This window comes from Terrapene carolina, unplaced genomic scaffold, assembly GCF_002925995.2.
Source record: "Terrapene carolina triunguis isolate 2854851 unplaced genomic scaffold, T_m_triunguis-2.0 Scaffold23, whole genome shotgun sequence".
In the NCBI taxonomy this organism is placed as follows: domain Eukaryota; kingdom Metazoa; phylum Chordata; order Testudines; family Emydidae; genus Terrapene; species Terrapene triunguis.
In genome coordinates this window covers 2,415,811-2,440,490 of record NW_020664374.1, presented here as the reverse complement: position 1 = coordinate 2,440,490, position 24,680 = coordinate 2,415,811, and the positions used below count along the sequence as shown (strand labels likewise).

Genomic DNA, 24,680 nt, shown 5'->3' with positions numbered 1-24,680 from the left:
TTAGTCTTAAAGGTGCCACAGGACTCTCTCTTGCTTTTTACATATGGTACGTTGTTAGTCATCTTTTTGTTGGGTTGAAAATACTAAACTTTTCTTGACTATCCATGACTTCATTCATTGATGTGGTCCTGAGCTGTTATCACACCCTCAATTCTCAATAGAGAGTCCCTGAAAGTTGACTGTTTTTATTTGACTTACTGTTTGAAATTAAAAAGTTGAGACCCCTTATTGTAAACAAAAAATGGTGACTGTCTTTCAGGTGGAAGCATTGCAGGGCTATCGTGTGATCGACATAGCCTGTGGTAGTGGAGATGCACAGACATTGTGTCTGACTGATGATGATACTGTCTGGTCATGGGGTGATGGAGATTATGGAAAACTTGGGAGAGGGGGCAGTGATGGCTGTAAAGTACCAATGAAGGTATTTATATTTTACATCAGTTTAAACACACTCATTTTAGAGAAGAGTAATGAAAAGCGAGTTACCAATTTGTAGAAGATTCCCCTTGTCTTTGGAGAGAAGGGTTTTCCTGGTGGTTACCACGGAGGCAGCTCAGTTAGGCACACTGACTAGTAATATAGCTTTGTGCTTGTATGTCTGAGAGATTCTCTAAACTTAAAATTAGGAATACCACAGGAAGCAACAATATTGCAGAAAGAGAAAGAAAAACTATGTGCAACCCTTGTAACTCAAACGAGTAGAATCTCCTGACATCTCCACAGGCATATATATAAATTCAAAGATATGGTACCAAAAATATGTATGGACCAAAAATTGATTAAGCTCAACATCCCATTTTATTGTAACTTGCTACATATGAATGTATAGTTGACTTGGAATGTCTTAAAATATTAAGAGTTGAAGACGGTACAAATATCTGATAACATGAATAATATTGCTATATGGTGGTAGTGATGTTATTCATATGTTAAATATCCTTATCCCCTAGACTGAGGAGAGGAGAAGGCAGAGTATGCTATGTAAAATTTTACCCATTTCCCTGATCTTGGTTTAAAAAAAAAAAAAAAGTTTAAGGTTTAACTCTAATTTTAAACAAAACTTAAAAACTGGAAGGAATGAAAAGTTTTGCAAAATATGACTTGTGAACAGCATATACATTGAGTTCACTAAAAGGTGCACATACAATACTGCAAACTGCAGAAAGGCTGTTCAATCAGTCTATCAATCTGTCCCGCTATGTATTTAGCTGTAACACACTGATTTCTTTTTCCACACCTGAAGAAGAGCCCTGTGCAGCTTGAAAGCCTGTCTCCTCTGCCAACAGAAGTTGGTCCATGAAAGATATTACCTCACCCACCTTGTCTCAGTCAATCTAGTTGCATTTAATCCTGTTTTCCCAGATTGATTCCCTCACAGGCCTTGGAGTGGTTAAAGTGGAATGTGGATCACAATTCTCTGTGGCTCTTACCAAGTCCGGAGCAGTATATACCTGGTATGTGTTTTGAATTTGCAGTAAATATTAGGGCTGTCGATTTAATCAAAGTTAAAAAAAAAAAAAAAAAAGTAATTGCGATTAATCGCATTGTTAACCAATAGAATACCAATTGAAATTTATTAAATATTTTTGGATGTTTTTCTACATTTTCAAATATATCGCTTTCAGTTACCACACAGAATACAAAGTGTACAGTGCTCACTTTATATTATTTTTATTACAAATATTTGCACTGTAAAGATGATAAACAAAAGAAATAATATTTTTCAGTTCACCTCATACAAGAACTATATCTCTTTATCATGAAAGTGCAACTTACAAATAGGTAGATTTTTTTCCCCCCCCCACATAACTGTACCTTCACAGGGAGACAATACCGGGTTCCACTCTATATGCATCCAAAGAAGTGGGCTGTAGCCCACGAAAGCTTATGCTCTAATAAATTTGTTAGTCTCTAAGGTGCCACAAGTACTCCTGTTCTTTTTGCGGATACAGTCTAACACGGCTGCTACTCTGAAAACTAAATATTTAGTATAAGTTTGGTTATTGATCTATATGGAAAGAAGTATTCATGATGATGAATTCACATTTGGCCTATATTTGTAAATCTCAGCCTAAAACACTAGTTTCTGGTATAATGGTGACTGAGTACAAATTGGTCTTTGGTCCCCAATCTACTAACAACCAGGTCAGCTTTTAAAGTTGTCCTGTCTTACTTGAAGACAAAGTATTATGATTTTTATGGAGTTAAATTATACAAATCTGAAAAAGTCCTTTTATAAGTGTGTGGTTGGGGAAAAATGTTTGTACTAGTTATGTTATCTATATCCAGGGGTAAAGGAGATTATCATCGATTAGGCCATGGATCTGATGACCATGTGAGAAGACCTCGACAAGTACAAGGGCTGCAAGGAAAGAAAGTCATCGCAATAGCTACGGGCTCTTTGCACTGTGTTTGCTGCACTGAAGACGGTATAGAGAACAAATATTTTAGCTGTTCTTAATAAACTTTATTTTGAAAAATGAAACATTTTTAAAAGTCTGAAATCTGATGGATCAACATTTTTAATAGGTCACAACCTGCCCTCCTTTTGTGCACTGACATATTTACATACTTCCCAAGCAACAAATCTTGTTTTGTGTTGGTGATCTAAAAGGGCACGCACACAATTTCAAGGTTTTCAGTCACTTAGCTGTAAAAAAAATAAGAGTTAAGTTTCATAAAACGTTTGAGATGCTCTAAAGAAAAACATATAGCTTTAACAGTAATTACAAGTTTGTTGAGCTTTAAATGAGTGCACTAAGCTTTTCTGTTATCTAGGAAGTCTCTTCAACTTGCTGAGATGTTAAGCTTGGTAAATGAAGTATGGAAGCAAACAGTCATTGTGTCTTACAGAGCAGCTTATGTTCATTTTAGTGTGTTTGAATTATTAAATGTTCCTGCTAGTAGACTTGTTTCTGCATTTAATTAGCAAGTTTACAAAAATGCTGGTGAAATTTTACAAAGTAGGCATGTACAGTGGCTAAGCTTTCCTTTAATTTCATCAGTCTGGTCTGCCATGGAACCATCAAATATAGACAGCAAGTAGTGTTTTCTATCACTGTAATTCTCGTCCTGCTTCCCAATTTCCTCCTTGTGTTTTAGATACTTAAATGAGTGTGTAAACTGGGCAGTGGACATGTCTTTATATATGTTTGTACTGCAGCTAGCATAATGGGAGTCTCAGTTCTGTTTGATTAGTAATTCTGGGTGTTTCCTTCATGGAAATAACGAATAATAATTTTTTGTTTGTAGCGGCTAGGAGTCCTAGTCATGGAGCAGGACTCTATTGTGCCAGCTGCTGTACAGAGAACAAAAAGATGGTCCTGCCCCAGAGTTTCACAAGAAGTAAATTTGATTTTCATTCTTCTCTCTGAGGAAAGTAAACATGTTTGTGTTGGTTTAGGTGAAGTGTACACGTGGGGAGATAATGATGAAGGGCAGCTTGGAGATGGGACAACTAATGCCATTCAAAGACCCCGGTTGGTTGCAGCACTTCAGGGTAAAAAAATAAACAGAGTTGCCTGTGGGTCAGCACATACTTTAGCCTGGTCGACTAGTAAACCTGCTAATGCTGGCAAGCTTCCTACCCAAGTAAGATTTTGCTTTAGTAAAGTTGGATATTGAAATTTAGTTAATTCACTTATTCAAACTTTGCAGTTGCTGTTTTTCCTTTCTAAGTAACTAAGAAAATGCATGGTTTTAGCTTTGGATCAAGGCTTTAATTGCTTTTTTGTTAAGATCTCCCTCTGTTGCTCCTGTCCCTCTTCCCAAATTCAAATAGCGGGATTCCACCATTCTAGGCAGAAATAACTTGTGTCTTTTAGCTACCATCATTAATTTAGTTTGAAAGTCAAAAGAAATTCAAGTGCAGCTTTCAACTAATGCTATGAAAGTTTGATGACTCCCCCCCCCCCCCCCTTTGTTTTAGTGTATCTTTCACTGCTCCCTTTGGGTTTGAAAGACCCCTTTTTGAATATTTTCCTTCACTTTTTCTTCTACCACTATAATGTTGATGTCACTCCATTGCTGCTCTTGCCCATCATGTACAATAGACTGGATCAAAAGTACAGATAAGAGTCCCCTATAGGAGGACTTCTAAAATCTGAAGTGATAAAAATAATTACCACTTCCACATTCCAATGCCACGTATAATAGTGCTGACAGTCCAAAATAAGCAAGTATCTTAATTTCTTAAAACCAAGATCTTCTTGTATTCCTTTACTTAATAAATTATTAATCTGTAAATTGTTCTGTGCACATACAGTAACTGTGTTGAATCTTAACAATATGATTGTTCTATCATAGGTTCCTATGGAGTACAACCATCTACAGGAAATACCAATAATTGCATTGAGAAACAGACTGTTGTTACTGCATCACATCTCTGAACTATTTTGTCCTTGCATTCCCATGTTTGATCTCGAAGGACGCCTTGATGAAACTGGCCAGGGACCCTCTATTGGGTTTGATACTTTACGGGGAATTCTGATATCGCAGGGAAAGGTATTTATCAGGATTTATATTTGAATTTTTAAAAAAAATCTTAGATTGTGGTAATTGTAATTATATACATTGTTTAAATATTTTCTGAATAAAATGGAATAGAGCTGTGTATCTTAGCTCATGCGTGAACAATATAAATAATAATACATCATAGTTATAATTTCAGGTGGCAAGTGGAATTTGACAACGTGACTCTCATTCTGTAAGGATTGTGTAGGCTGCTGCTATCAGTTAGTTTTTAAATTTTAAGTTTTCTGTTCTAATTTAGTTGAGCTCTCCTAGAATTCAGTGGAACTTACCTTGAGAGAGTAAAACTAAATGGACTTCTTCCAAGGAGCGACATTGGTTTTTGAATTTCAGATGCAATGACTTGGTGTTTAGCTAATTGATACAATAGAAGTGTGCAGTGATAAATGCATTTTAGCGTGACTGAAGTCAGAACATGAACAGTCTCTTGTGCTTTATCTGTTGAGTAAAAGAGAGTGGTGCTAGAATCTGCTCTAAATGTCAGTGTCCATGTATCTGTGCTTTACAATGTCCATGTGCCTTTTGAGAGAGTTAAACTGTAAAACTTGAAGGCTCACGCCTTTGGGTGGAGTCGGGAGAATGTGTGTTTAAGCAAGGGGGGAGTCAGTACTGGACCCTGTGATGAGGCAGCTGGATAGCAGGCTCCAGCTCTCAGGAGGATGAAGGTGTGTTAATTTACATGGTATATATGGGCCCAGAGAGTCAAAGGTGTTAACCCACTCACTTGCCAACATTAAACAATTTTAATGTTTAATAAGATTTTGGGTTTGGTATACAGAAACTACAGCCTGCCTAGTACCGTGGAAGACGCACCATAAAAAATCCTTTTTACTTTTTATTAAGGTGCAAAAAGAAAGAAAAACCATTAAAGCATTTAAAATGCAAATGATTAAAAAAGATTTCAAGTTGAACCTCCCTTGTTCCCTTTCCCTTTGGCTGGAGACAGTTTTTAGAAGGAAAAGCCCTCTTGTTTAGCAAAGATAGAAAATCCAGCTTCTGTCTCTGATGTTGATTTTTCACTTGCAGTCTTACTGCTGGCAAAACACAGCTCATGGTCTTATCAGCCACTTGGAGACCTGACAAACTTATACCAGCATTGAAGTGTGTAGGGCATTGTTTTAGCTGACCTTTCTGGTTACAGTGGTGTTGCAAAATATGTTGGCTAAGACAGGCTCTTATTAGACAGAAGGAAAAAAGGAGAGAGAGAGGAAAGAGAAGAAATAAGGTGGGGAAGGAATAGGATGTGTGTCAGAGAGGGAAGGAGAGAGACAGTCTCTTGTACCATGTGCTGTTCAAGATTCAGACAGAGCTGATGAAGGTGACAATGTCATTTGGCTTCCTCTCTCTGGCCTGGTCTGGTCAGGGCATCTTTCAGGATCAGGGTAAAGGAGATGGTGGGGTGTCATCCATGATGGTGAAGCTTGCTCCTTCCCCTTCTCTCATCTTTCAATTAGCCAGTGTTGCAGTCCATTAGCTTTTCCCCCAAAGTCTCTTTTTGAGGACCCCAGAAAGGAGGGATGGACAGAATTGCCCATCCACTTATTATTTTGTCCACCAATTAGGCCTAATTTCTGACACGCTAATTTTGGTTTACTGATTTCTGATCTCTTGCATCTCTTGTTTATCAGGCATGATCTTAACACGGTCCTTGAGTTCTATCAGTAGACCTTGCTGTGTGGACTAATTCAGTCTTTGTCTCCCTTTCTTATCTTTTCCCATCAACCTTGGTTGTTATAGGTTATTGTGACATTTTATTAACTTTCAGTCACTTACAGTTAAACTCACAATTAGGGTAAATTTGTAGGCCCAGTTGTCCCAACAGTATGCCAGAGATAGGGTCTGTACCCTGAAAGTGTGTATAGTGACCCCAAGACTGGGGCAATGGCTGGGCTTTGTCCAGGCTTCGCGGGCTTGAAACACCTGGAGAGAGACCCAGTGGCTGGGTCATTTCACAGCAGTCTTGTGTGTGGCTGTGAGGGAACACCAACCACACCTGACAGGCTTTTCCTGGTAGAGTGACGCTGCCTAAAAATGAGGGGCTGTTTGATTCTGCTAAATTATTGTCCAGAACCAGCCTTCATACCACTCACTTTATTTTTTTTTTTTTAAAAAAAAGGCTGACTGTTGCTGTAGGGTGCATAGGATTTCAAACAATTCTTCTCCCATCTGGTAGTAACAACTTCAATTGAGAGGACCAGGTGAGGACAACAGAAGCAAAGTCCCAGAGACAGAGCGAAAAAAGCTCAACTTGCTTGGGAAGAAAGAGCTACTCCACATAAGTTTATGGATGAGAATTACAAGGTGGTTCTCTCTAAATATGACTTTTTGGAATTTCCCTCAGAATTTTCTGACAAACTTCCCAAAGAGCCCAGGGAGGAGTTCTTCTGTCATAGCCCAGGGCCAGCTTGTCACCAAAACATCTCTTCAAACTCTTAACATGATCCATGGCAATGGCTGTACTAATGAGAAAGACCTCATGACTGCAAACTTCTGGCATCCCTAAAGAAGTGCAGAAACAGTTAAGGACCATCCCTTTGAGGGTGCAGTCTTTTTCTTTCAATGGGAAGTCTGAGGCCTTGCACACTTCTAGGGACATTTGTGCAACCCTGAGATATTTAGATGTTTACATGCCTGCCCCCAAAAGGAAAGAATGTATTATTATTGGCTAGCCCCTGATCCATCTAGGAAGAGGCACAAATTCCCTAGCTGAAGATTGTCCTCACGTTAATCTAAGTAGCAGATTTGACTACTTCCTTGAGAGCAGAGCTCTGGTTGTTCAAAACCTTCTCAACCCATCTCTTCTTGAGTTGGCAATTGCTTATCTGTCTCAAGAGAGTCCATTCCATTCTCTCCCTGTGCACCAACTATGCTTTTATTTGACAAGTTGGAACATGCCTCAGATTTCTGGGGCACATGGCATCCTGCATGTGCATGACTTTGCATGCCCCACTTCAGTTGCAATATGTGCAAAGCTGGTTGAAGTCTGTATATCATTCAAGCATACATTCGCGGACATGCTGATTCATATGCCTGCACAAGTCCTCTCATCATTAAGTTGTTGGATGAGTCTGGAAAATGTCCTTTTTTGGACACTCAAAATATGGTAACCCTACATAATGTGCATACTCAGTGGCTAACAGCTACAGAGAATCTGTTATTAGGTGGTTCGAAATGTGTTGATTAGTAGGGAGCATTCCACTAAAATTACCTCCCTCGCTAAGTGGAAGAGGTTCTTGATCTGGCCATATTGTCACCGGTTGTCTCCATGCACATTGCAGATTCAGGATCTATTGGAACTACCTGCTATAACTGAAGGAGTCATATCTGTCCCTGAGCTTATTAAAAGTCCATCTGGCAGCCATCTCAGCCTTTCATCCATTTATTCAAGACTGGTCTGTTTATTTCTCACTCTGGCTGGGAGATTCTTGAAAGGACTAATTGGTCTACTTGCTGGTTAAAACTCCACTTTCCCCTTGGAACCTTAATTTGCTCTTGTAAATACTCATAGGACCACCTTTAGAGCCTTTAGCCATCTGCTTCCTTTTGCACTTGTCTGCTAAAACAGCATTCTTAATAGTGATAACATCATCTAGGAGAGCAGGTGAGTTTCAGGCTTTGGCATGAACCCCATATAAAATTTTTTGTGTAAGGACAACATAGCCTTACAGCCGTATCTGAAATTCCCATCAAAAGTGGTGTCGGAATTCTGTTTAAATCAGGTGATACGACTGCCAGTCTTCTTTCTTAAACTGCATGCCCATAAGGATGAAGAGAGTTTGCATACTTTTGACATCTGCAGGGCTTTATCTCTTTACATTGACAGGACTAAACCTTTTAGGCCCTTTCCCAAACTGTTCGTATCTTATGCTGAAAAAAATGGGAGGATAAGTGGTCACTGCCATGAGGGGATATCAAATTGGATTTCTTCATGTATACAAACTTGTTATGACTTTGCAAATGTCACCCCACTGGAGAGAATTACTGCTCTTTCTACGAGGGCCCAAGCTGCATCAGTGGCCTCCCCAGTAATGTCCCTTTTAGACACCTGCAGAGAAGCAGTGTGGTTCTCAGTTCACATGTTTGTTTGGCACTATGCCACTGTAGAAGCTTCCAGAGCAGACACTCACTTCGGAAAACATGTTCTTCCATTCTTGTTTAAGTAACTTCTGAGTTTCCACCACCATTGGACTGCTTAGTAATCACATAAAGTAGAATATATATGTCTACAAACACTCCAAGAAGAAATAGTTATTTACGCTGGTCTACAATTTTTGAGAAGTCGTCTGCTTCAGAGATAAAATGTGCTATTTATTATGTATTTTGATGTGCTGAATTCAAATATGACAATTAAAACATCTGATTGGCTACTGTTTCTAAGATATTTAAGTTTTTACATTTTGTCTATGTATATTGTGTAGATAGTAGAGTTTTAATCATAAATTGTAAACCTAGGTCTTTTCATGTGTTTATGGTTGCTTTACATGATAATATTTCACCTGTCCTGTTTATGTAACACTTTAAAAATCAGCAAAAGGGTTATATAAATAAAATTTATTATGAAACAAAAGGCAAAAAACTATTCTGTACATAGTTTAGTCCGATTCGGTGTCTACTCGGCGCTTCTTGGCTTGTCTCTTGTATTCATTAAATGGAGCATCTCTTTGTCACTGTCCAGCAATAGTCTGCAAGAATTGATGGGCTCCATTTGCCCTGATAGCGTTTCTCCATTGTTGCAATGTCCTGGTGAAATCGCTCGCCGTGCTCGTCGCTCACTGCTCCACAGTTCGGTGGGAAAAAATCTAGATGAGAGTGCAAAAAATGTATCTTTAGTGACATGTTGCAACCAAGGCTTTTGTATGCCTTGAGGAGGTTTTCCACCAACAACCTGTAGTTGTCTGCCTTGTTGTTTCCGAGAAAATTTATTGCCACTAACTGGAAGGCTTTCCATGCCGTCTTTTCCTTGCCACGCAGTGCATGGTCAAATGCATCATCTCGAAGAAGTTCACGAATCTGAGGACCAACAAAGACACCTTCCTTTATCTTAGCTTCACTTAACCTTGGAAATTTTCCACGGAGGTACTTGAAAGCTGCTTGTGTTTTGTCAATGGCCTTGACAAAGTTCTTCATCAGACCCAGCTTGATGTGTAAGGGTGGTAACAAAATCTTCCTTGATTCAACAAGTGGTGGATGCTGAACACTTTTCCTCCCAGGCTCCAATGACTGTCAGAGTGGCCAATCTTTCTTGATGTAGTGGGAATCTCTTGCACGACTATCCCATGCGCAGAGAAAACAGCAGTACTTTGTGTATCCAGTCTGCAGACCAAGCAAGAGAGCAACAACCTTCAAATTGCCACAAAGCTGCCACTGATGTTGGTCATAGTTTATGCACCTCACAAGTTGTTTCATGTTGTCATAGGTTTCCTTCATATGGACTGCATGACCAACTGGAATTGATGGCAAAACATTGCCATTATGCAGTAAAACAGCTTTAAGACTCGTCTTCGATGAATCAATGAACAGTCTCCACTCATCTGGATCGTGAACGATGTTGAGGGCTGCCATCACACCGTCGATGTTGTTGCAGGCTACAAGATCACCTTCCATGAAGAAGAATGGGACAAGATCCTTTGGACGGTCACGGAACATGGAAACCCTAACATCACCTGCCAGGAGATTCCACTGCTGTAGTCTGGAGCCCAACAGCTCTGCCTTACTCTTGGGTAGTTCCAAATCCCTGACAAGGTCATTCAGTTCACCTTGTGTTATGAGGTGTGGTTCAGAGGAGGAGGATGGGAGAAAATGTGGGTCCTGTGACATTGATGGTTCAGGACCAGAAGTTTCATCCTCTTCCTCGTCTGACTCAAGTGAGAATGATTCTGGTGCATCAGGAACCGGCAGTCCTTCTCCGTGGGGTACTGGGCGTATAGCTGATGGAATGTTTGGATAATGCACAGTCCACTTTTTCTTCTTTGACACACCTTTCCCAACTGGAGTCACCATGCAGAAGTAACAATTGCTGGTATGATCTGTTGGCTCTCTCCAAATCATTGGCACTGCAAAAGGCATAGATTTCCTTTTCCTGTTCAACCACTGGCGAAGATTTGTTGCACAAGTGTTGCAGCATATGTGTGGGGCCCACCTCTTGTCCTGATCTCCAATTTTGCAGCCAAAAGAAAGGTGATAGGCTTTCTTAACCATAGTGGTTATACTGCGCTTTTGTGATGCAAAAATCACTTCACCACAAACATAGCAGAAGTTATCTGCACTGTTCACAGAAGTACGAGGCATCTCTGCTCACTTTGGCTAAACAGAAATGTGTCCCTTTGCAAAATCAAACACTGACAAATAAGAGAGCACGACACTGTATGATTTCTAGAGCTGATATAGGGCAATATGTTCAGCAGAGTGATGTAAGCTTCGTTATGATTGCATCATCCATGACTTCTAGGAAGAACATGATGCAATTCATATCATGTATGACGCAATACCAGCTTCAGATTGCATCATTCATTGTTTTGCCTAAAAAGCAAGTACTGTCCAAACCCAGTCATAGATTTATTCATAGATCCAGTCAAAGATGTATTTTAGTCATTTCTGGTTTAAATTGAGATCCCTTCCCTTTATAACTCACTTATCCTCCGCCATTCCCAAGTCAAGGGTCGTATATACTGACCCAATAGCATATCTTGAAAACTAGAGCCAATCAACAATTTTAAGCATCATTTTCGTTCTCAGTGACCCAGAATTAGTAAAGTTTGACTACATTTATTTCAGAAGCATTTTGGCTGTAGAGCAGTGTTACCTGTACAGTAACTGTGGCTCTTAGATTTGTTATACACATATATATTCCACAATCCACCCTCTATCCCCACTACTTGGTGCCTAATGTCATCAGGATTCCAGTGTGAAGGAACTGAGAGGGTCGGGTTAGAGGCAAGAGGACATGCAGGGTACATGCACAACCCTTACTGTACTGCTGCTTAAAGTCTCTGTCTTGAGTGTGCTGAATTCATGTGTCCCACTGAATTTTAATTTTTTTCTGCAGAAAATACATTCTGCCCCAGAAGTGCTGCAGTTCTGCCTTTCGCCCATCAGAAGCTGCTGTGGCGTCAGAATAGCCAGCTGCATACATGCTGCTGGCTATTCTTGCGCCACCCCAGCTTCTGGTGGGCAGAAGGCAGAGCTGCAGCACTTCTGGGGCAGAATGTATCTTCTGTGAGGGGGTGGGGGGAGAAATTCTGTGCATGCACAGTGGCACAGAATTCTCCCAGGAGTAGAAGTTTATCACAGCACCCTGCCCATGGAGTCAGGTAAGGACAGACAGACAGTGGGGTACACAGGGCTGCTGAGGTGTGTGTCTTAGACTGGAGTTCAGAATGGCTAGTGGGGGGGACAGATTGGGGTGTGGGCTCAGGAGCTTATAGGGTGACAGCATTGAGCCAGGGGCTGAATAGGAGTCAGGGTGCAAAGCCACATGGGGATGGAGGAGGAGGAGGCTGCAGTGACCCATGGAATGGGGCATGTGGGGACGGGCACATGTGCCTGTCTGAATGGGAGAAGCTTGGGGCCAGCCCAGATGTACATGGGGGAGGTTCCCCAACTCCCTAACAACTCGCCCCTACCTCCACCCCAAAAATCCTGTTCCATATTTCTCCTACCCCCACCCAACAACCCTCCAGGTTCACTCCAGGCTCCTTCCCTCTCTCTCAGCTCCTCCGTTTCCCCTGACTCCCCCAAGCCTTTGCACTCCTGACAGGTGCAGGAAATGCAGTTCTGTATTGTAATTTACATGAATTACTCAAAGTTCTGTATTAATATGCCTAGTAAAAACTACCAGAATCTTTTTGTAGTCTGTATGGTTACAGACATACTTGCTGATAGATATTTTGAAATAAATTACAAAAATAATTGAAACTGGCATGACTATATTGTGTTGTTTTGACAAATAAAATATGGAGAATTTTGCATCATTTTTAATTTTGATTTAATTTTAATTAAGAATTCCCCCAGGAATAATAGCTGGAAACCAGTCTGGCTCTCCTGTGTGTTAGTACTGTTAAAATAGGTATTAGATTTATAAAAATGCATTTAGTGTTTAGACATTATGAAATGCTTGTGTATTGCTGCATGTATTAATCTCACATTTAACGTGGGATACAGATATTATAAGGTAATATTAAAGTGTTTGCTTGGTAACTATAAAAGTATTTGCTCTGAAACTGTAAACCTAGTCAGGAGAGAAGCATTACTAGTTTACTAAAAGAGGTGTCATCTCCTGCCTAATAAAAGAAGGCCCATAGACACCAGACAAACCGTTGTGGAACAGCAGTGGACAAAAGACTTGTTTGCTTTCCCTTCCCCCCCCCCCCCCCCCCCCCCCCCCCACACACACACACACACCCAGGAAGAGATGTACGCAAGCACTTGTTGCATCAGCTTGAACTCTGGGGGGAAGGGAATAAAAATCTTTGTCAAGAAGAAATTATCTCTATGCTGCTTGAACTCTGAAGATTTCTAAGCATAAGCAAGGGATCACCAGCTGCTTAGTGTGGGTTGGCCCTAAAGGACATGTAGAACTTTCATATTATAGCAGCTTATATTACCTTTTGGAACTAATACTATAACTCGTGTGTGTGTGTGTGTGTGTGTGTGTTCACCTGCTTTAACCTGGTAAATAACTCTCATTTATTTTTCTTAGTTAATAAATCTTTAGTTAGTTTATTATAGGATTGGCTACAAGGGTTGTCTTTGGTGAGAGCTAGGGTGAAGTTGACCAGGGGTAAGTGACTGGTCCTTTGGAACTGGGAGTAACCTGAATATTGTTGTAATTTTTGGTATAAGGGACCATCTGTCACAAAAGCAAGCTTGCTTAGGTAGCAAGATAGCCTTGGGTGTCCAAGGGGACTGTCTGTGACTCCATGTTAAGACTGTTATAGTGCTTGAGGAGTTCACACTTGATACTTGGTTGGTGAAATCTAAGTATAGAACTCACAGCCAGTTTGGGGGTTTGTGCCCCGCTTCTTCACAGTCTGCCCTGAGGTTGGTACCCACACTCCTGAAAAACTCCAGATAGCTTGACACTAAGGAACAGTTTCTTGTGCAATCTATTCCTTGTTATTGATAGGATCTTCCTGAGGGTTAAGACAGCAAGATGCAAGTTTTCTTGTTCTGTGGTAAATCTCTGTTGTATTCCCGACCCCCATCCCCCCGAGCGGAATTAAGCATGTGTTTAAATCTGAAATGCCCACAGATTTAGAATTGTATTGTAATTTTGGCACTGCTCTATGATGTATAATTTTTTATATTTTTATTTTTTAGGAGGCAGCTTTCAGAAAGGTTGTGCAAGCAACTATGGTGAGAGATCGTCAGCATGGACCAGTCGTAGAACTCAACAGAATACAGGTAATGTAACTAAAGCTGTGATTGTAATGTGTGGCTAACTCTGGTGTTTATAGTGCAAAAGCAAATGAAATTAATTATGCGCTCTTATAAGGACTGCTTCTTTAAGTGAGTGATCCTCTCATGGACTACATCCCACCAGCTTTGATTCCACAGCTTTCTTTTGGCAGTTACCCTCAATCATTAAACAAAGCATTGTATGTCTACACAGCAGTGTAAGCCTGGGCTCAAGCCTGACACCACCCCGCCCTTTGCATCCACACACCAATTGTGCTAACCTATGGCTCGAATCTAGGGTCCCAGGACCCTGCAGGGCTGGAGAGTCCAAGCCCATGTTAAGCTGTGACCTAGGGTCCAACCCCTATTGCTTTCCTGCATGCACATGGCCCCAGTTTGACTTGGGTCCCAGTAGACTTCCAGATGTATCCCAGAGATCCTTGGGGCAACTTCCTTAGTTCTCTCTATGCCGACAGTATGTGGTGCAGTCTGTTGTACTCTATTGCAAATGGAAGCCACATCTCCCTTTGCAAACAGCAGCAGCTCAGATCAGCATTAACCCATTGTCTGCTGAACACTGGTCTGCGAGCATGCTATATGAGAGCCTGCAGGGTTTTCAATGGAGATGGATCAGAAGACGCTGTTTGCAAATAGAGTTGCTTCCTGGTCAAAGTGCACAACCAGGTTTTCGTGCATGCTGCCCGGGCACCCCTGCGCACACAGCCCCAGGAGGGGCCTGGGAGCAAGGGCAGGAGAGTGGAGTGGGGACTAAGCAGATGCCCTGCAGGTACGGGGAGTGGCAGAGCTCTCCGCTCTGTGCAGCTGGGGAAGGATGAGTCCAACACCCCAGCCGCTCCCCCTCCCTGCAGGGCAGCCACTTGGTCTCTCTCTGGCCCCCTGTCCCTCCTGGGGCTGTGCATGTGGGGGTGTCTAGGCAGCATGCCCTGTCAGGGTGGCGTGTGGGAGCCAATCCTAAAACCTTCCCACAGCGTCAGTGTCTCAGGCTCCTCCTCGCTGCTATCCAGAGCTTGCCTTTAGCAGAGAGCAAAGCTGGCGGTGCGGAGGTGTCTCCCAGCTGCCAGGGTGTTGGGAGTCATCACTCCCCCAGCTATGCTGAGCCTGGAGCTCTGCCACTCCCTCTGCCTGCAAAGCAGCTGCTTGATCCCATTCTGCTCTCTCCCTCCCCCACCTTCCCTGCGGCTGCATGTGTAGAGGCACCCAGGCAGTATGCACTGTGAGGGCGGTGAGTGGGAGCCAGCCCCAAAACTTCTCCTCCTGGGAATCCCTTATGCCCGCCTTCCCAGTGTGGCAGGGGCAGGAATAAGGGATCCACAGGGGGTACTGGAGCACACTGCACTCCAAGGCCTGGGACTGCACTTCACCGCTCCACGGCAGCCAGGCTGGGGGGTGTATGTGTGTGTTTTTCCTCTGAAACTTCAAAACAGACAAAATACAAAACCAAACAAAAAAACCCCTTCATTGAACATTGCCATGCCAACTGATCAAATAATCTGAAAGCCTGCTTGGCTCTTAAGAAGTGAGGGAAAATGGTAGGAAGGTGTAGAAGGAGCTGAACACTGCTTTGGAGGGAGCAGGGGTTGTGAAGACATTCAGGGATATGGATTTCTAAGGTGAAGGGATGATATCATCCATGTCTAGATCCTAAATCCTGTGGGAGTGGAGCTCCCCTTTGAATGACTAACGGGCTGCACATCTGAGGAAATCTTCTGCCTTGACCAACTCTTGCAGGAGCAGAGCTCTGTGTCTGCACAATTTAGGAGCCCTGAATGACAGTTGTATTTACTATAACCATCTCCTACTCCCTTCAAGATCTTCAGTCCTTCATTCTGCTATAAGCCACCTTTCAGTCAGCCATGCAGTGCTGATCTCCTGTAGACCCCTTAAATAGCAGAATAACAAGCTAAGGTTTATAAAATGTGAGGGAAATTGCCATTTTGTTTAACTTTGTGGCACAGATTTATACATCTTGGCAAAAAGGTAACTTTTTTGGCTATTTGTGTGGTTGCTTGATTGTTATATGTGTCTGGCTATCCTACCCTTCCTCCCTCACCTTCATGTTGGCAACTGCTGTTTTTCTCCTCTCGGTGTGTAAGATTTCACATTTATTAATACTGATTCCCCCCACATTGTCTACAGCCCCCAATGCCCTAATCTCTCCAAGTCATTTTGTAGCTTGGTTATTTCCTACATTGTCTGATCCCTGCAATTGAATTTACACAGAGCGCTTCCAGATCAGAGATATAAGGCAGCATTTTGGGATACAGAATTGTGCACTTCCTTTTTAGTAGGTTTAAACACTTTGTATTTGTTGCGAAGGGTGGGGCTGGGCGGGGGGGAGGGGAGGGTAACCCCAGTAGACAAAATTTCTGGGGTGGACTACAACTATCAAGACGTCTTGTGCTTGACAGTGTGACAAGCACATATGTGGACCATCTCGTGAAAATCCAAGGACTTACATAATATGAAGAGAAAATGATAGATTTTGTATATGTCTGTATACCCCTGCATTGTCACATGAGTTTATCTTGATTTTGCTTACATGACTGAAGCGCATTTTAAAATGCCCTCAAGTATAATTAGGGAACAGGATATTAAACTCTTGTCCTTTCTTGGGTATCACATGTGGTCACATTGAGGGAAGTGGTTATTATGAGAGGATTCTTTTCCCCCATCACTGACGTTGACCAATGTAATGCCAAGCCTTAGGCCAGACAGGCCTTTTCCGCGAATATTTCTGTAACATTGAATAGTAAAGTACTGTTTCACTTAAACTGACTAGAACTCAAACTTATATAGTCCTTTTGCTTTTTGCCCTTTCATGTTATGGTACATAGTATAGAAAGCTGGAAATCTAACTTTTTATGGAATTAGATCAGCCAAATTAATTTTTTAAAAATTGGAATGATCTGACACTTTTGTTAATGAACAGAAATATATTCTGCTTTGTTTATACTGCCTGCTGCCTCATCACATCATGGAATTCCCTATAAATATTTAAAGACTTTTTGCTAGCCCACCTCTCCTGACATAATGCTATGTAATATAAAGAGAGTGCTGCAGCTTTGAATTTTTTTTGAGAAGCTTGACTAAGAGCATCTTCAGCTTAGCTTCCTTCTACTTGTGTTTACTTCCCATACTCTCAAATTACCTTTCAGTAGTGCAGTTTCCTCATATCTATAACTTAAATGAGTAAGGTCCTATTTGAATCATGGGATGATTGTCCAAAAATTGCAATTGAGTTGTGGACAAGCCATGGAAAATCGTGGAAAAGTAATAATAGACCTTATTATTTGCAGTTATAAGGTCCATTATTACATATTCACGATTTTTCCCTGTTGGCTGCCCGGGGACTCAGAACGGGGGCCTGGAGCTGACAGTGGCTACCCAGGGCTGAGAGCAGGGGCCCCTGCTGTTGGCCACCCCAGGCAGCCAAGGCTCCCATTCTCAAAATTGCGGTGGAAACCTAATAATTGCAGTATTCACAGTTTCCACAATATCGTGAATTAAGAAGGGCTTTATAGAGGAGGCAGTAGCATCTAAGATGTTTGGGTTCACTTCCTCATGCCTGTTGTTTTCATCGTGGAGTAGGTTAATGAAAACAGGATTTTACCCTGTCCTTCCAATCTTCATTGAGCTTGGATCCTTAAACCCAATCCCACCTGAAACAAACTGGTAGCTGCAGGGTCCCACATTGTGTCAGGACCAGAAGCATTATTCTAGCCCAGAGGTGTCATAGATGTGAAGGCTAGATAGGACAATTATCAACTAGTCTGACCTCCTGCATAACACCAGCCATAGAACCTCACCCAGTAACTTCTCCATCAAGCCCATAACTTCTGTTCGAGTTCTTTTAGAAACATCTAGTCTTGATTTAAAGACTTCAGGTGATGTAGATTCCATCATGTTACACTAGGTAAGTCTAATAGTTAATTACCCTCACTGTTAAAAATTTACACCTTATTTCCCATCTGATTTTTCTAGCATCCAACCATTGGCTGTTATTGTAGTTATTCCTTTTTCTGTTATGTAGTTATTCCTTTTTCTGCTAGATAAAGAGCCATCTATTATCAGAAACCATATAGGTACTTGTAGTTTGTGATCAAGTCACTTCTTAACCTTCTCTTGGACAAACTAAATTGATTGAGCTGCTTTAGTCTCTTAACTATCAGGTATGTTTTCCAGACCTTAAATAATTTTTCAGCATCCTTTTTGAAGTATGGAAACCAGAACTGGACATGGTATTACAGTACTGGTCTCACTAATGTGGTCAGTATCAAAGTGATTTGAAGGAGGGCCATGTTTACTTATTGTCCATGGGTTGGGATATAAATTCAGGACTTAATACTCCCCTCAATTCATGCCTAATCTCCCACAGATATGAGTGAAAAGTTTGGCATCACTACACTTCTATTTATTATTTTTGTTCAAATCCTTATTGTCAGTGCCACTGATGAGAACCCTCTCCCACTTTTAGGCTGCCACTTCTTCTGGTCTTGGTTCTCTTTCCCCTTTTCTGTTTCTCTTCTTTATTTGTGAGGCTCCTCTGTTTTCCCCCCCGCCTCTACATTTTCTTCCCTTCAACAACACCCAATTCCCACGCTTAATTCCTCTCTTGTTCCTAAAATGATCATTAATAGTTAAGGTTGACACTGCAGTGGGGCATCGTTGTCCTTTGACATTTAAATGAGATTGATAGGGAACAGGGAGTTCCTCCCTCTGAGTCATTGTTTCAGGCTTTCTGCAGATCAGTTTACACTCGGTTCATGTTTAAAAGATTATCTCTGCAGAGGGCTAGAAAAATTATTTTTTAATGAAAGTTGAAATTTCCACTATCTGAGGTTGCCAAGGCTACGTATAAATAAATCATGAGCGCTGGATCCATCCCTATTCTAGCCTTTTCCCTAAAACATTAATAAATGCTACATATTCCTAAATGATCTGGAAAAGGGGTAAACAGTGAGGTGGCAGAGTTTGCAGATGATGCAAAATTATTCAAGATAATTAAGTCCGAACCTGACTGCAAAGAGTTACAAAGGCATCTCACAAAACAGGTGACCAGGCAACAAAATGGCAGATGAAATTTAGTGTTGATAAATGCAAAATAATGGATATTGGGAAACGTAGTCCCAACTATACATACAAAATGGAGTCTAAATTAGCTGTTCCCACTCAAGAGAAAGATCGTGGAGTCATTGTGGATAGTTCTCTGAAAATGTCCACTCAATGTGCAGCAGCAATCAAAAAAGCTAACTTTAGGAGCCATTAGGAAAGTGATAGATGATAAGACAGAAAATATAATGCCACTATATAAATCCATGGTACGCCCACATGTTGAATACCGCGTGCAGTTCTGGTTTCCCAATCTCAAAAAAGATGTATTAGAATTGGAAAAAGTATAGAGCAAGAAAAACTATTAGGGATCTGGAACTGCTTGCATATGGGAAGGTATTAAAAAGTCTGGGACTGGTCAGCTTAGAAAGGAGAGGACTGAGGTGGGATATGACAGAGGTCTATAAAATCATGAATGGCATGGACAAAGTGAAAAGAACATAACACAAGAACCAAGGGTGAAATTAATAGGCAGCGGGTTTAAAACAAATGTAAGAAAGTACTTCTTTACATAACACCCAGTCAACCTGTGGAATTCATTACCAGGAGATGTTGTGAAGGCCAAAAGTATATAACTGGGTTCAAAAAAGCATTAGATAAGTTCATAGAGGATAGATCCATTAATGGCTATTAACCAAGATAGTCAGGGATGCAATCCTGTGCTGTGGGTGTCCTTAAACTTCTTACTGCTAGAAGCTGTTACTGGACTACTTGATAAATTCCTGTTCTGTTCACTCCCTGTGATGCATCTGACACCGGCCACTGTCGGAAGATAGGATATTGGGCTAGCTGAACCGCTGGTCTGTCCCAGTATGGTCATTATGTTCATTCTTCCCCCGTTGCTTCACTTTTGCTTTGGGTGATGGATCAGAAAGGCTGAGGTGGGGAAATGTCTTGGTAGGAGGCAATAGTGGAAATTTAAACTGATTCTGTCTCCTTGTGCCTGGGGGAGGGTGGGGCAGTTGGAGGAGAATGTATGGTAGTAAGAGCCTGGCAGGAAGGGGAGATTGCATCTCTAAAAAACCCTGGGCCATTTGAAATTGGACTGTGGACCATCAGTGTATATATCAAAGTTAGCCTGTGTAAATTCCTTGGCATAGGTACAGTCTTGTGTGAGTACAGTGCCAAGCATGTCAACAATACTCAATAAACATTGTTATGGTCTGATGTAACACAATGTGGTACAGCCATATTATAACATGCACTTGTTCACTTGTTAGGTAAAGCGTTCTAGAAGTAAAGGTGGATTGGCTGGTCCTGATGGTACAAAGTCAGTGTTTGGTCAAATGTGTGCTAAAATGAGTTCCTTCAGTCCAGACAGTCTTCTCCTACCTCATCGTGTTTGGAAAGTAAAGTTTGTTGGTAAGAATTACTTTTTTCTCAACCCTACTTCCCCCCAACCATATTCTTTTATTCCTTTTGGGGGATGGGGGGTGGTATTACAGCAGAGCATGGGGAAAAATAAAATGCTTTAAATGTTCAGCAGTGCAAAGGCCATTTTCCAAGAAATTCAGGCCCCATGTTTACGTTTTGTATCAGTAGAAAGATAAAGAACTTTAAAAATCAAAGATGCAGATTTCTAACCCAAATGTAACTCTGAAATTGAACCTGGCTAGTTAATTTTCACTAAACTCACAATTTGCATTTTACTTTGCTTTAATGGTGAAAAGTAAACTAGATTAGGATGTTGCTAATAAACTTCCAATCTATGGCTATATTGACATTTTTAGAACTGAATCAAAGTGAAAGACTAATGTGTTAAAATATTCCCTAAGAACCTTATGTTCACTGAATCTTTTATTTTTCCTGCCATCCTCCTGCTTCCTTATTTTGCCCAATGGTGACACAGTAATAATATCTGATAGCTTTAAGAGAGAATACAGTTTAACCAGGAGTTTAAAAATATCGTAGTATAACTTAAAATAGGATTAATTGAAACTACTCTTAATCAAGGTCATGTTGATTAAGCAGAGTAATTTGTTTTGTTTCTTTTTGTTGTGTTCTTAAACGCTAACTTTGCAGTCCACAAATGTTTTAAAATGTCTGGCTGTTTATGGTAACGCTTATACAAGGTTGTAAAATAATCATGTCCGTCAAGGAGGAAACTGTATTATAGAACCAACATTTAAAATGCATTAAATTATTTTATCAATATGACAATGCAGCTTTTAAATACAATTTTTCTATTTATCCATCGCAAAGGAGAAATATTAATACATTTAATTCAGGACTGCATTTGGAAATGTTCTTGAAATGATCTGCACGTTTAAACCCACTTTTTGTTTTCACAAGGCGAGTCTGTGGATGACTGTGGTGGAGGTTACAGTGAATCAATAGCAGAAATGTGTGAAGAGCTCCAGAATGGGCTTACCCCTCTCCTCATTGTGACCCCGAATGGAAGAGATGAATCTGGAGCAAATAGAGATTGCTTCCTGTTAAACCCTGCTGCCAAGTCTCTCTTACATATGAACATGTTTCGTTTCCTGGGTAAATTTCTTAGCAGCACTGTAATAACTTTACCAAATCTTTGACCATGTGAAGTGTGTAGAATTTAAAACATAAAAGGGAGGGATAGTTCAGTTGTTTGAGCATTGGCCTGCTAAACCCAGGGTTGTGGGTTCAATCCTTGAGGGGGCCATTTAGGGATCTGGGGCAAAAATCTGTCTGGGGATTGGTCCTGCTTTGAGCAGGGGGTTGGACTAGATGACCTCCTGAGGTCCCTTCCAACCCTGATATTTTATGATTCATATTTTTTACATGTCCAGGTGTGCTGCTGGGCATTGCTATCAGAACTGGCAGCCCGCTAAGCCTCAATCTGGCAGAACCAGTATGGAAACAGCTGGCAGGGATGAACCTAACAATTGCTGATCTCAGTGAGGTAAGTATGCAGTTTTTGATCATAGATCTAAGGACATGTCTACCTTATGGGGACTGTTCCAGCACAGCTATGGTGCTGTAGCTATCCCAACATGTACCTGCAGTATAGATGCAGTGTGTACACTGTCATAAGGGATTTTTCCTGAACTACGGTTGCTACATTGATAGAAGCATTTTTCTGCCAATCTGGCTGTGTTTACTCTGGGGGTTAGGTCATCAATAGCCATGTTGCTCAGGGATATGGATTTTTTTACATTCCTGAGTGATGTAGCTTCATGTCCTTAATTTTAAGTGTTGAATAGGCCTAATTTACAGAAAGCGAGAGAGAAGTTAGCATAAGTTCTCTACATGAGACTGACTTTCTGCAGCTGTAGATTGTTGCATTTTGACTAACCTTTTTAGCTTTAAGACAGTGTAAAGCTCTGTTTTGTCCTTAAAGTTAGAAATTTAAATAAATTTAAGTCTTATGAAAAGAGTTAAACTAATTGTTTGAATTACAGAACACAGTGAAACCTGTCTTAAGGTATCACAAAGGGAAATGAGAAACTGGTTGCTTAAAGGGGACTTTCCAGTAAAGATGGATCAAAATTGTACACACAACACTCCTGAATTGTTTGGAGTGGACTTCTAGGACAAGAAGTTGTGTGGTGTAAGGGATGGTCTTTTATGCAGTTTAATTGTATTGCTACCCTTATAGTAAAAGCTAATCTCCAGAGGTACACTTCTGTATATTTTTGCTCTTGAGTTTGTGTCTAGAAGGAGACCAGGCAGGAACCTCCACAGCTTTGAACATTTAAAATTTTAGAGATGTTTTTATGAGGGGCAGTGTGGCCCAGTGGGCAGAACACTGGACTGGACTCAAGAGTCAGGAGACATTTCAGGCTCTGCCACTGACCTGCTGGGTGATCTTGGGCAAGTTACATCACCTTTCTGCGTCTGTTTCCCCATCGGTAATATGAGGATAATGATACTGACCTCTTTTGTAAAGCACCATGAGATCTAAAGGCGAACAGCACTATATAAGAGCTAAACACTTCTATTAGGATCTTTGTTACAAGAGCAGTTCCTTTCAAGTTGCAGTCAGCAGAGAAGTTTTGTAAGGGCCATATTATCTCAGCTCACAGCAGTGCTTAACAACTTCACAGCACCTCATTCATACATTTTCCCGGGTTCTTACCTGTCTCTTGAGTCAGTTTTTTACTGTTAAAAAAAGTTTTTTTTTTTCTTTCATTGATATGCTTTGAAGATGCCTGTAATATTGTATGAATATTAGAGGTTCTCTGTTTGCCTGATTATTTTTATGTTTTCTGTATGGTTACAAGGAGTTAATTGCAACAGAAGTGGTAGCCCTTTAGTTACCAATCCTTAAAAGGACAATGCAGGTGATTAACTGTCTGTCTGTCTCTATTGGGGAAAGGTTCCAGCATGTAACCCCAGGGGAACTTTCAAGCTGGAAAACTCAACCAAAGAACTTTGGAGCAGATAAAAAAATCTGAGCCCCTGAGCTTGAAGGTGTAGTGGGGAGACACACGCAAGGGGACTGCAGGAGTTGCAGACTGTCCCTCTCACACTGAGGTTGGGGTACCTGGCATAAGGCCATGCCTGCCTAAATTTTAGGTTAGACAGTTAAACATGTTGACAGTTTGTGTTACTATCCCTTAGCTTTTGTTATGATTTATTCTTGCGGTTGAGTAGGGTTACCATACAGCAGTCCTGGAAAAAGAGGACACTCCAAGGGGCCCCGGCCCCGTCCCAACTCCCCCCCCCGAACGTTCCTCCCCCTGCTCCTCCCCCTCCCCTGCTTCCCGCGAATCAGATGTTCGCGGGAAGCCTGAAACAGGCAGGCAGCAGGTAAGCTGGCGGGGGGGACCGCGAGGAGGCGTGGCCCAGTCCGCCCGCCCCCGCCGGAGCGGCTCCCTTCGGCGGCCGGCCAAGAGGCTTTGGCCCCGACGGCTTCGGCTCGGGCCCTGGGGTGCCGGCCCCGGCCCTGGCCGAGCAGCGCCGGCCGGTGGCCGAGCACCCCCAGCCCCGGTCCCAGCGGCTCCGGCCTGGCTTGGCTCGGGCCACGGTTCTGGCTGAGCGGCGCCGGCCGGCGGCAGCATCCCAGCTCGCAGCCGCCTCCTCCCGGGCTCCGGCTGCCGCTGTGCTGGGGAGAGCGGCGGGAGCCGGGTAAGTTGGAGCCCGGGGAGGAGGCGGTCCCCTTACCATGCCTCCCTATTTTCCCGGACATGTCCCCCTTTTTGGAAATTCTTCCCGGACGGGGATTTGAGGACCAAAAAGCCGGACATGTCTGGAAAATCCGGACGTATGGTAACCCTACGGTTGAGATTAAACAATACTTTGTTCTGCAAGGGTTGTTTTGGATCACTCTTTTCATACTGGTCACAGGAAAGTCTTGCAGGTCTCGAATCTAGTCAGGCCTGTTGAGGAATGATGGTTTACACAGGGTACTTTACTTCACCACCCAGTCTGAGAGTGGGAGAACCATGGGATTCCCAATTCTGCCCCAGGGAAGTAAAGTGCAGGCCTGACATCTGGAAGAGGTGCACTCAGAGACAGAAGGGGTCAATGCTGCAGCTAGCCCTGAACTGTGACAACACTGGCCCTGCTTTGTGCATACTGTTTGTATTGTTGTTGCTCCTGGAATGTATTATCCTTTTTCTTATCTGTGTCAGGTTGTTTGATGCTTACTGCTCTGAGAATTCACTTAACATATCAATCCATGTTCTTGTCAAGCATGGGGTTAC

General features: G+C 41.9%; 1 protein-coding gene across 1 annotated transcript in view; it reads left to right on the top strand.

Annotated features, from left to right (window-relative positions):
• Positions 1-24,680, top strand: part of LOC112110521 (E3 ubiquitin-protein ligase HERC2) — a 214,573-nt gene that overhangs the window by 184,006 nt on the left and 5,887 nt on the right. Inside the window, exons 81-89 of the mRNA XM_024205561.2 lie at positions 260-421; positions 1,363-1,454; positions 2,290-2,429; positions 3,404-3,591; positions 4,306-4,503; positions 13,849-13,932; positions 20,277-20,418; positions 21,349-21,543; positions 21,822-21,934. Coding sequence (XP_024061329.1) covers positions 260-421; positions 1,363-1,454; positions 2,290-2,429; positions 3,404-3,591; positions 4,306-4,503; positions 13,849-13,932; positions 20,277-20,418; positions 21,349-21,543; positions 21,822-21,934 — 1,314 coding nt within the window. The remainder of the gene's footprint in view (positions 1-259; positions 422-1,362; positions 1,455-2,289; positions 2,430-3,403; positions 3,592-4,305; positions 4,504-13,848; positions 13,933-20,276; positions 20,419-21,348; positions 21,544-21,821; positions 21,935-24,680) is intronic.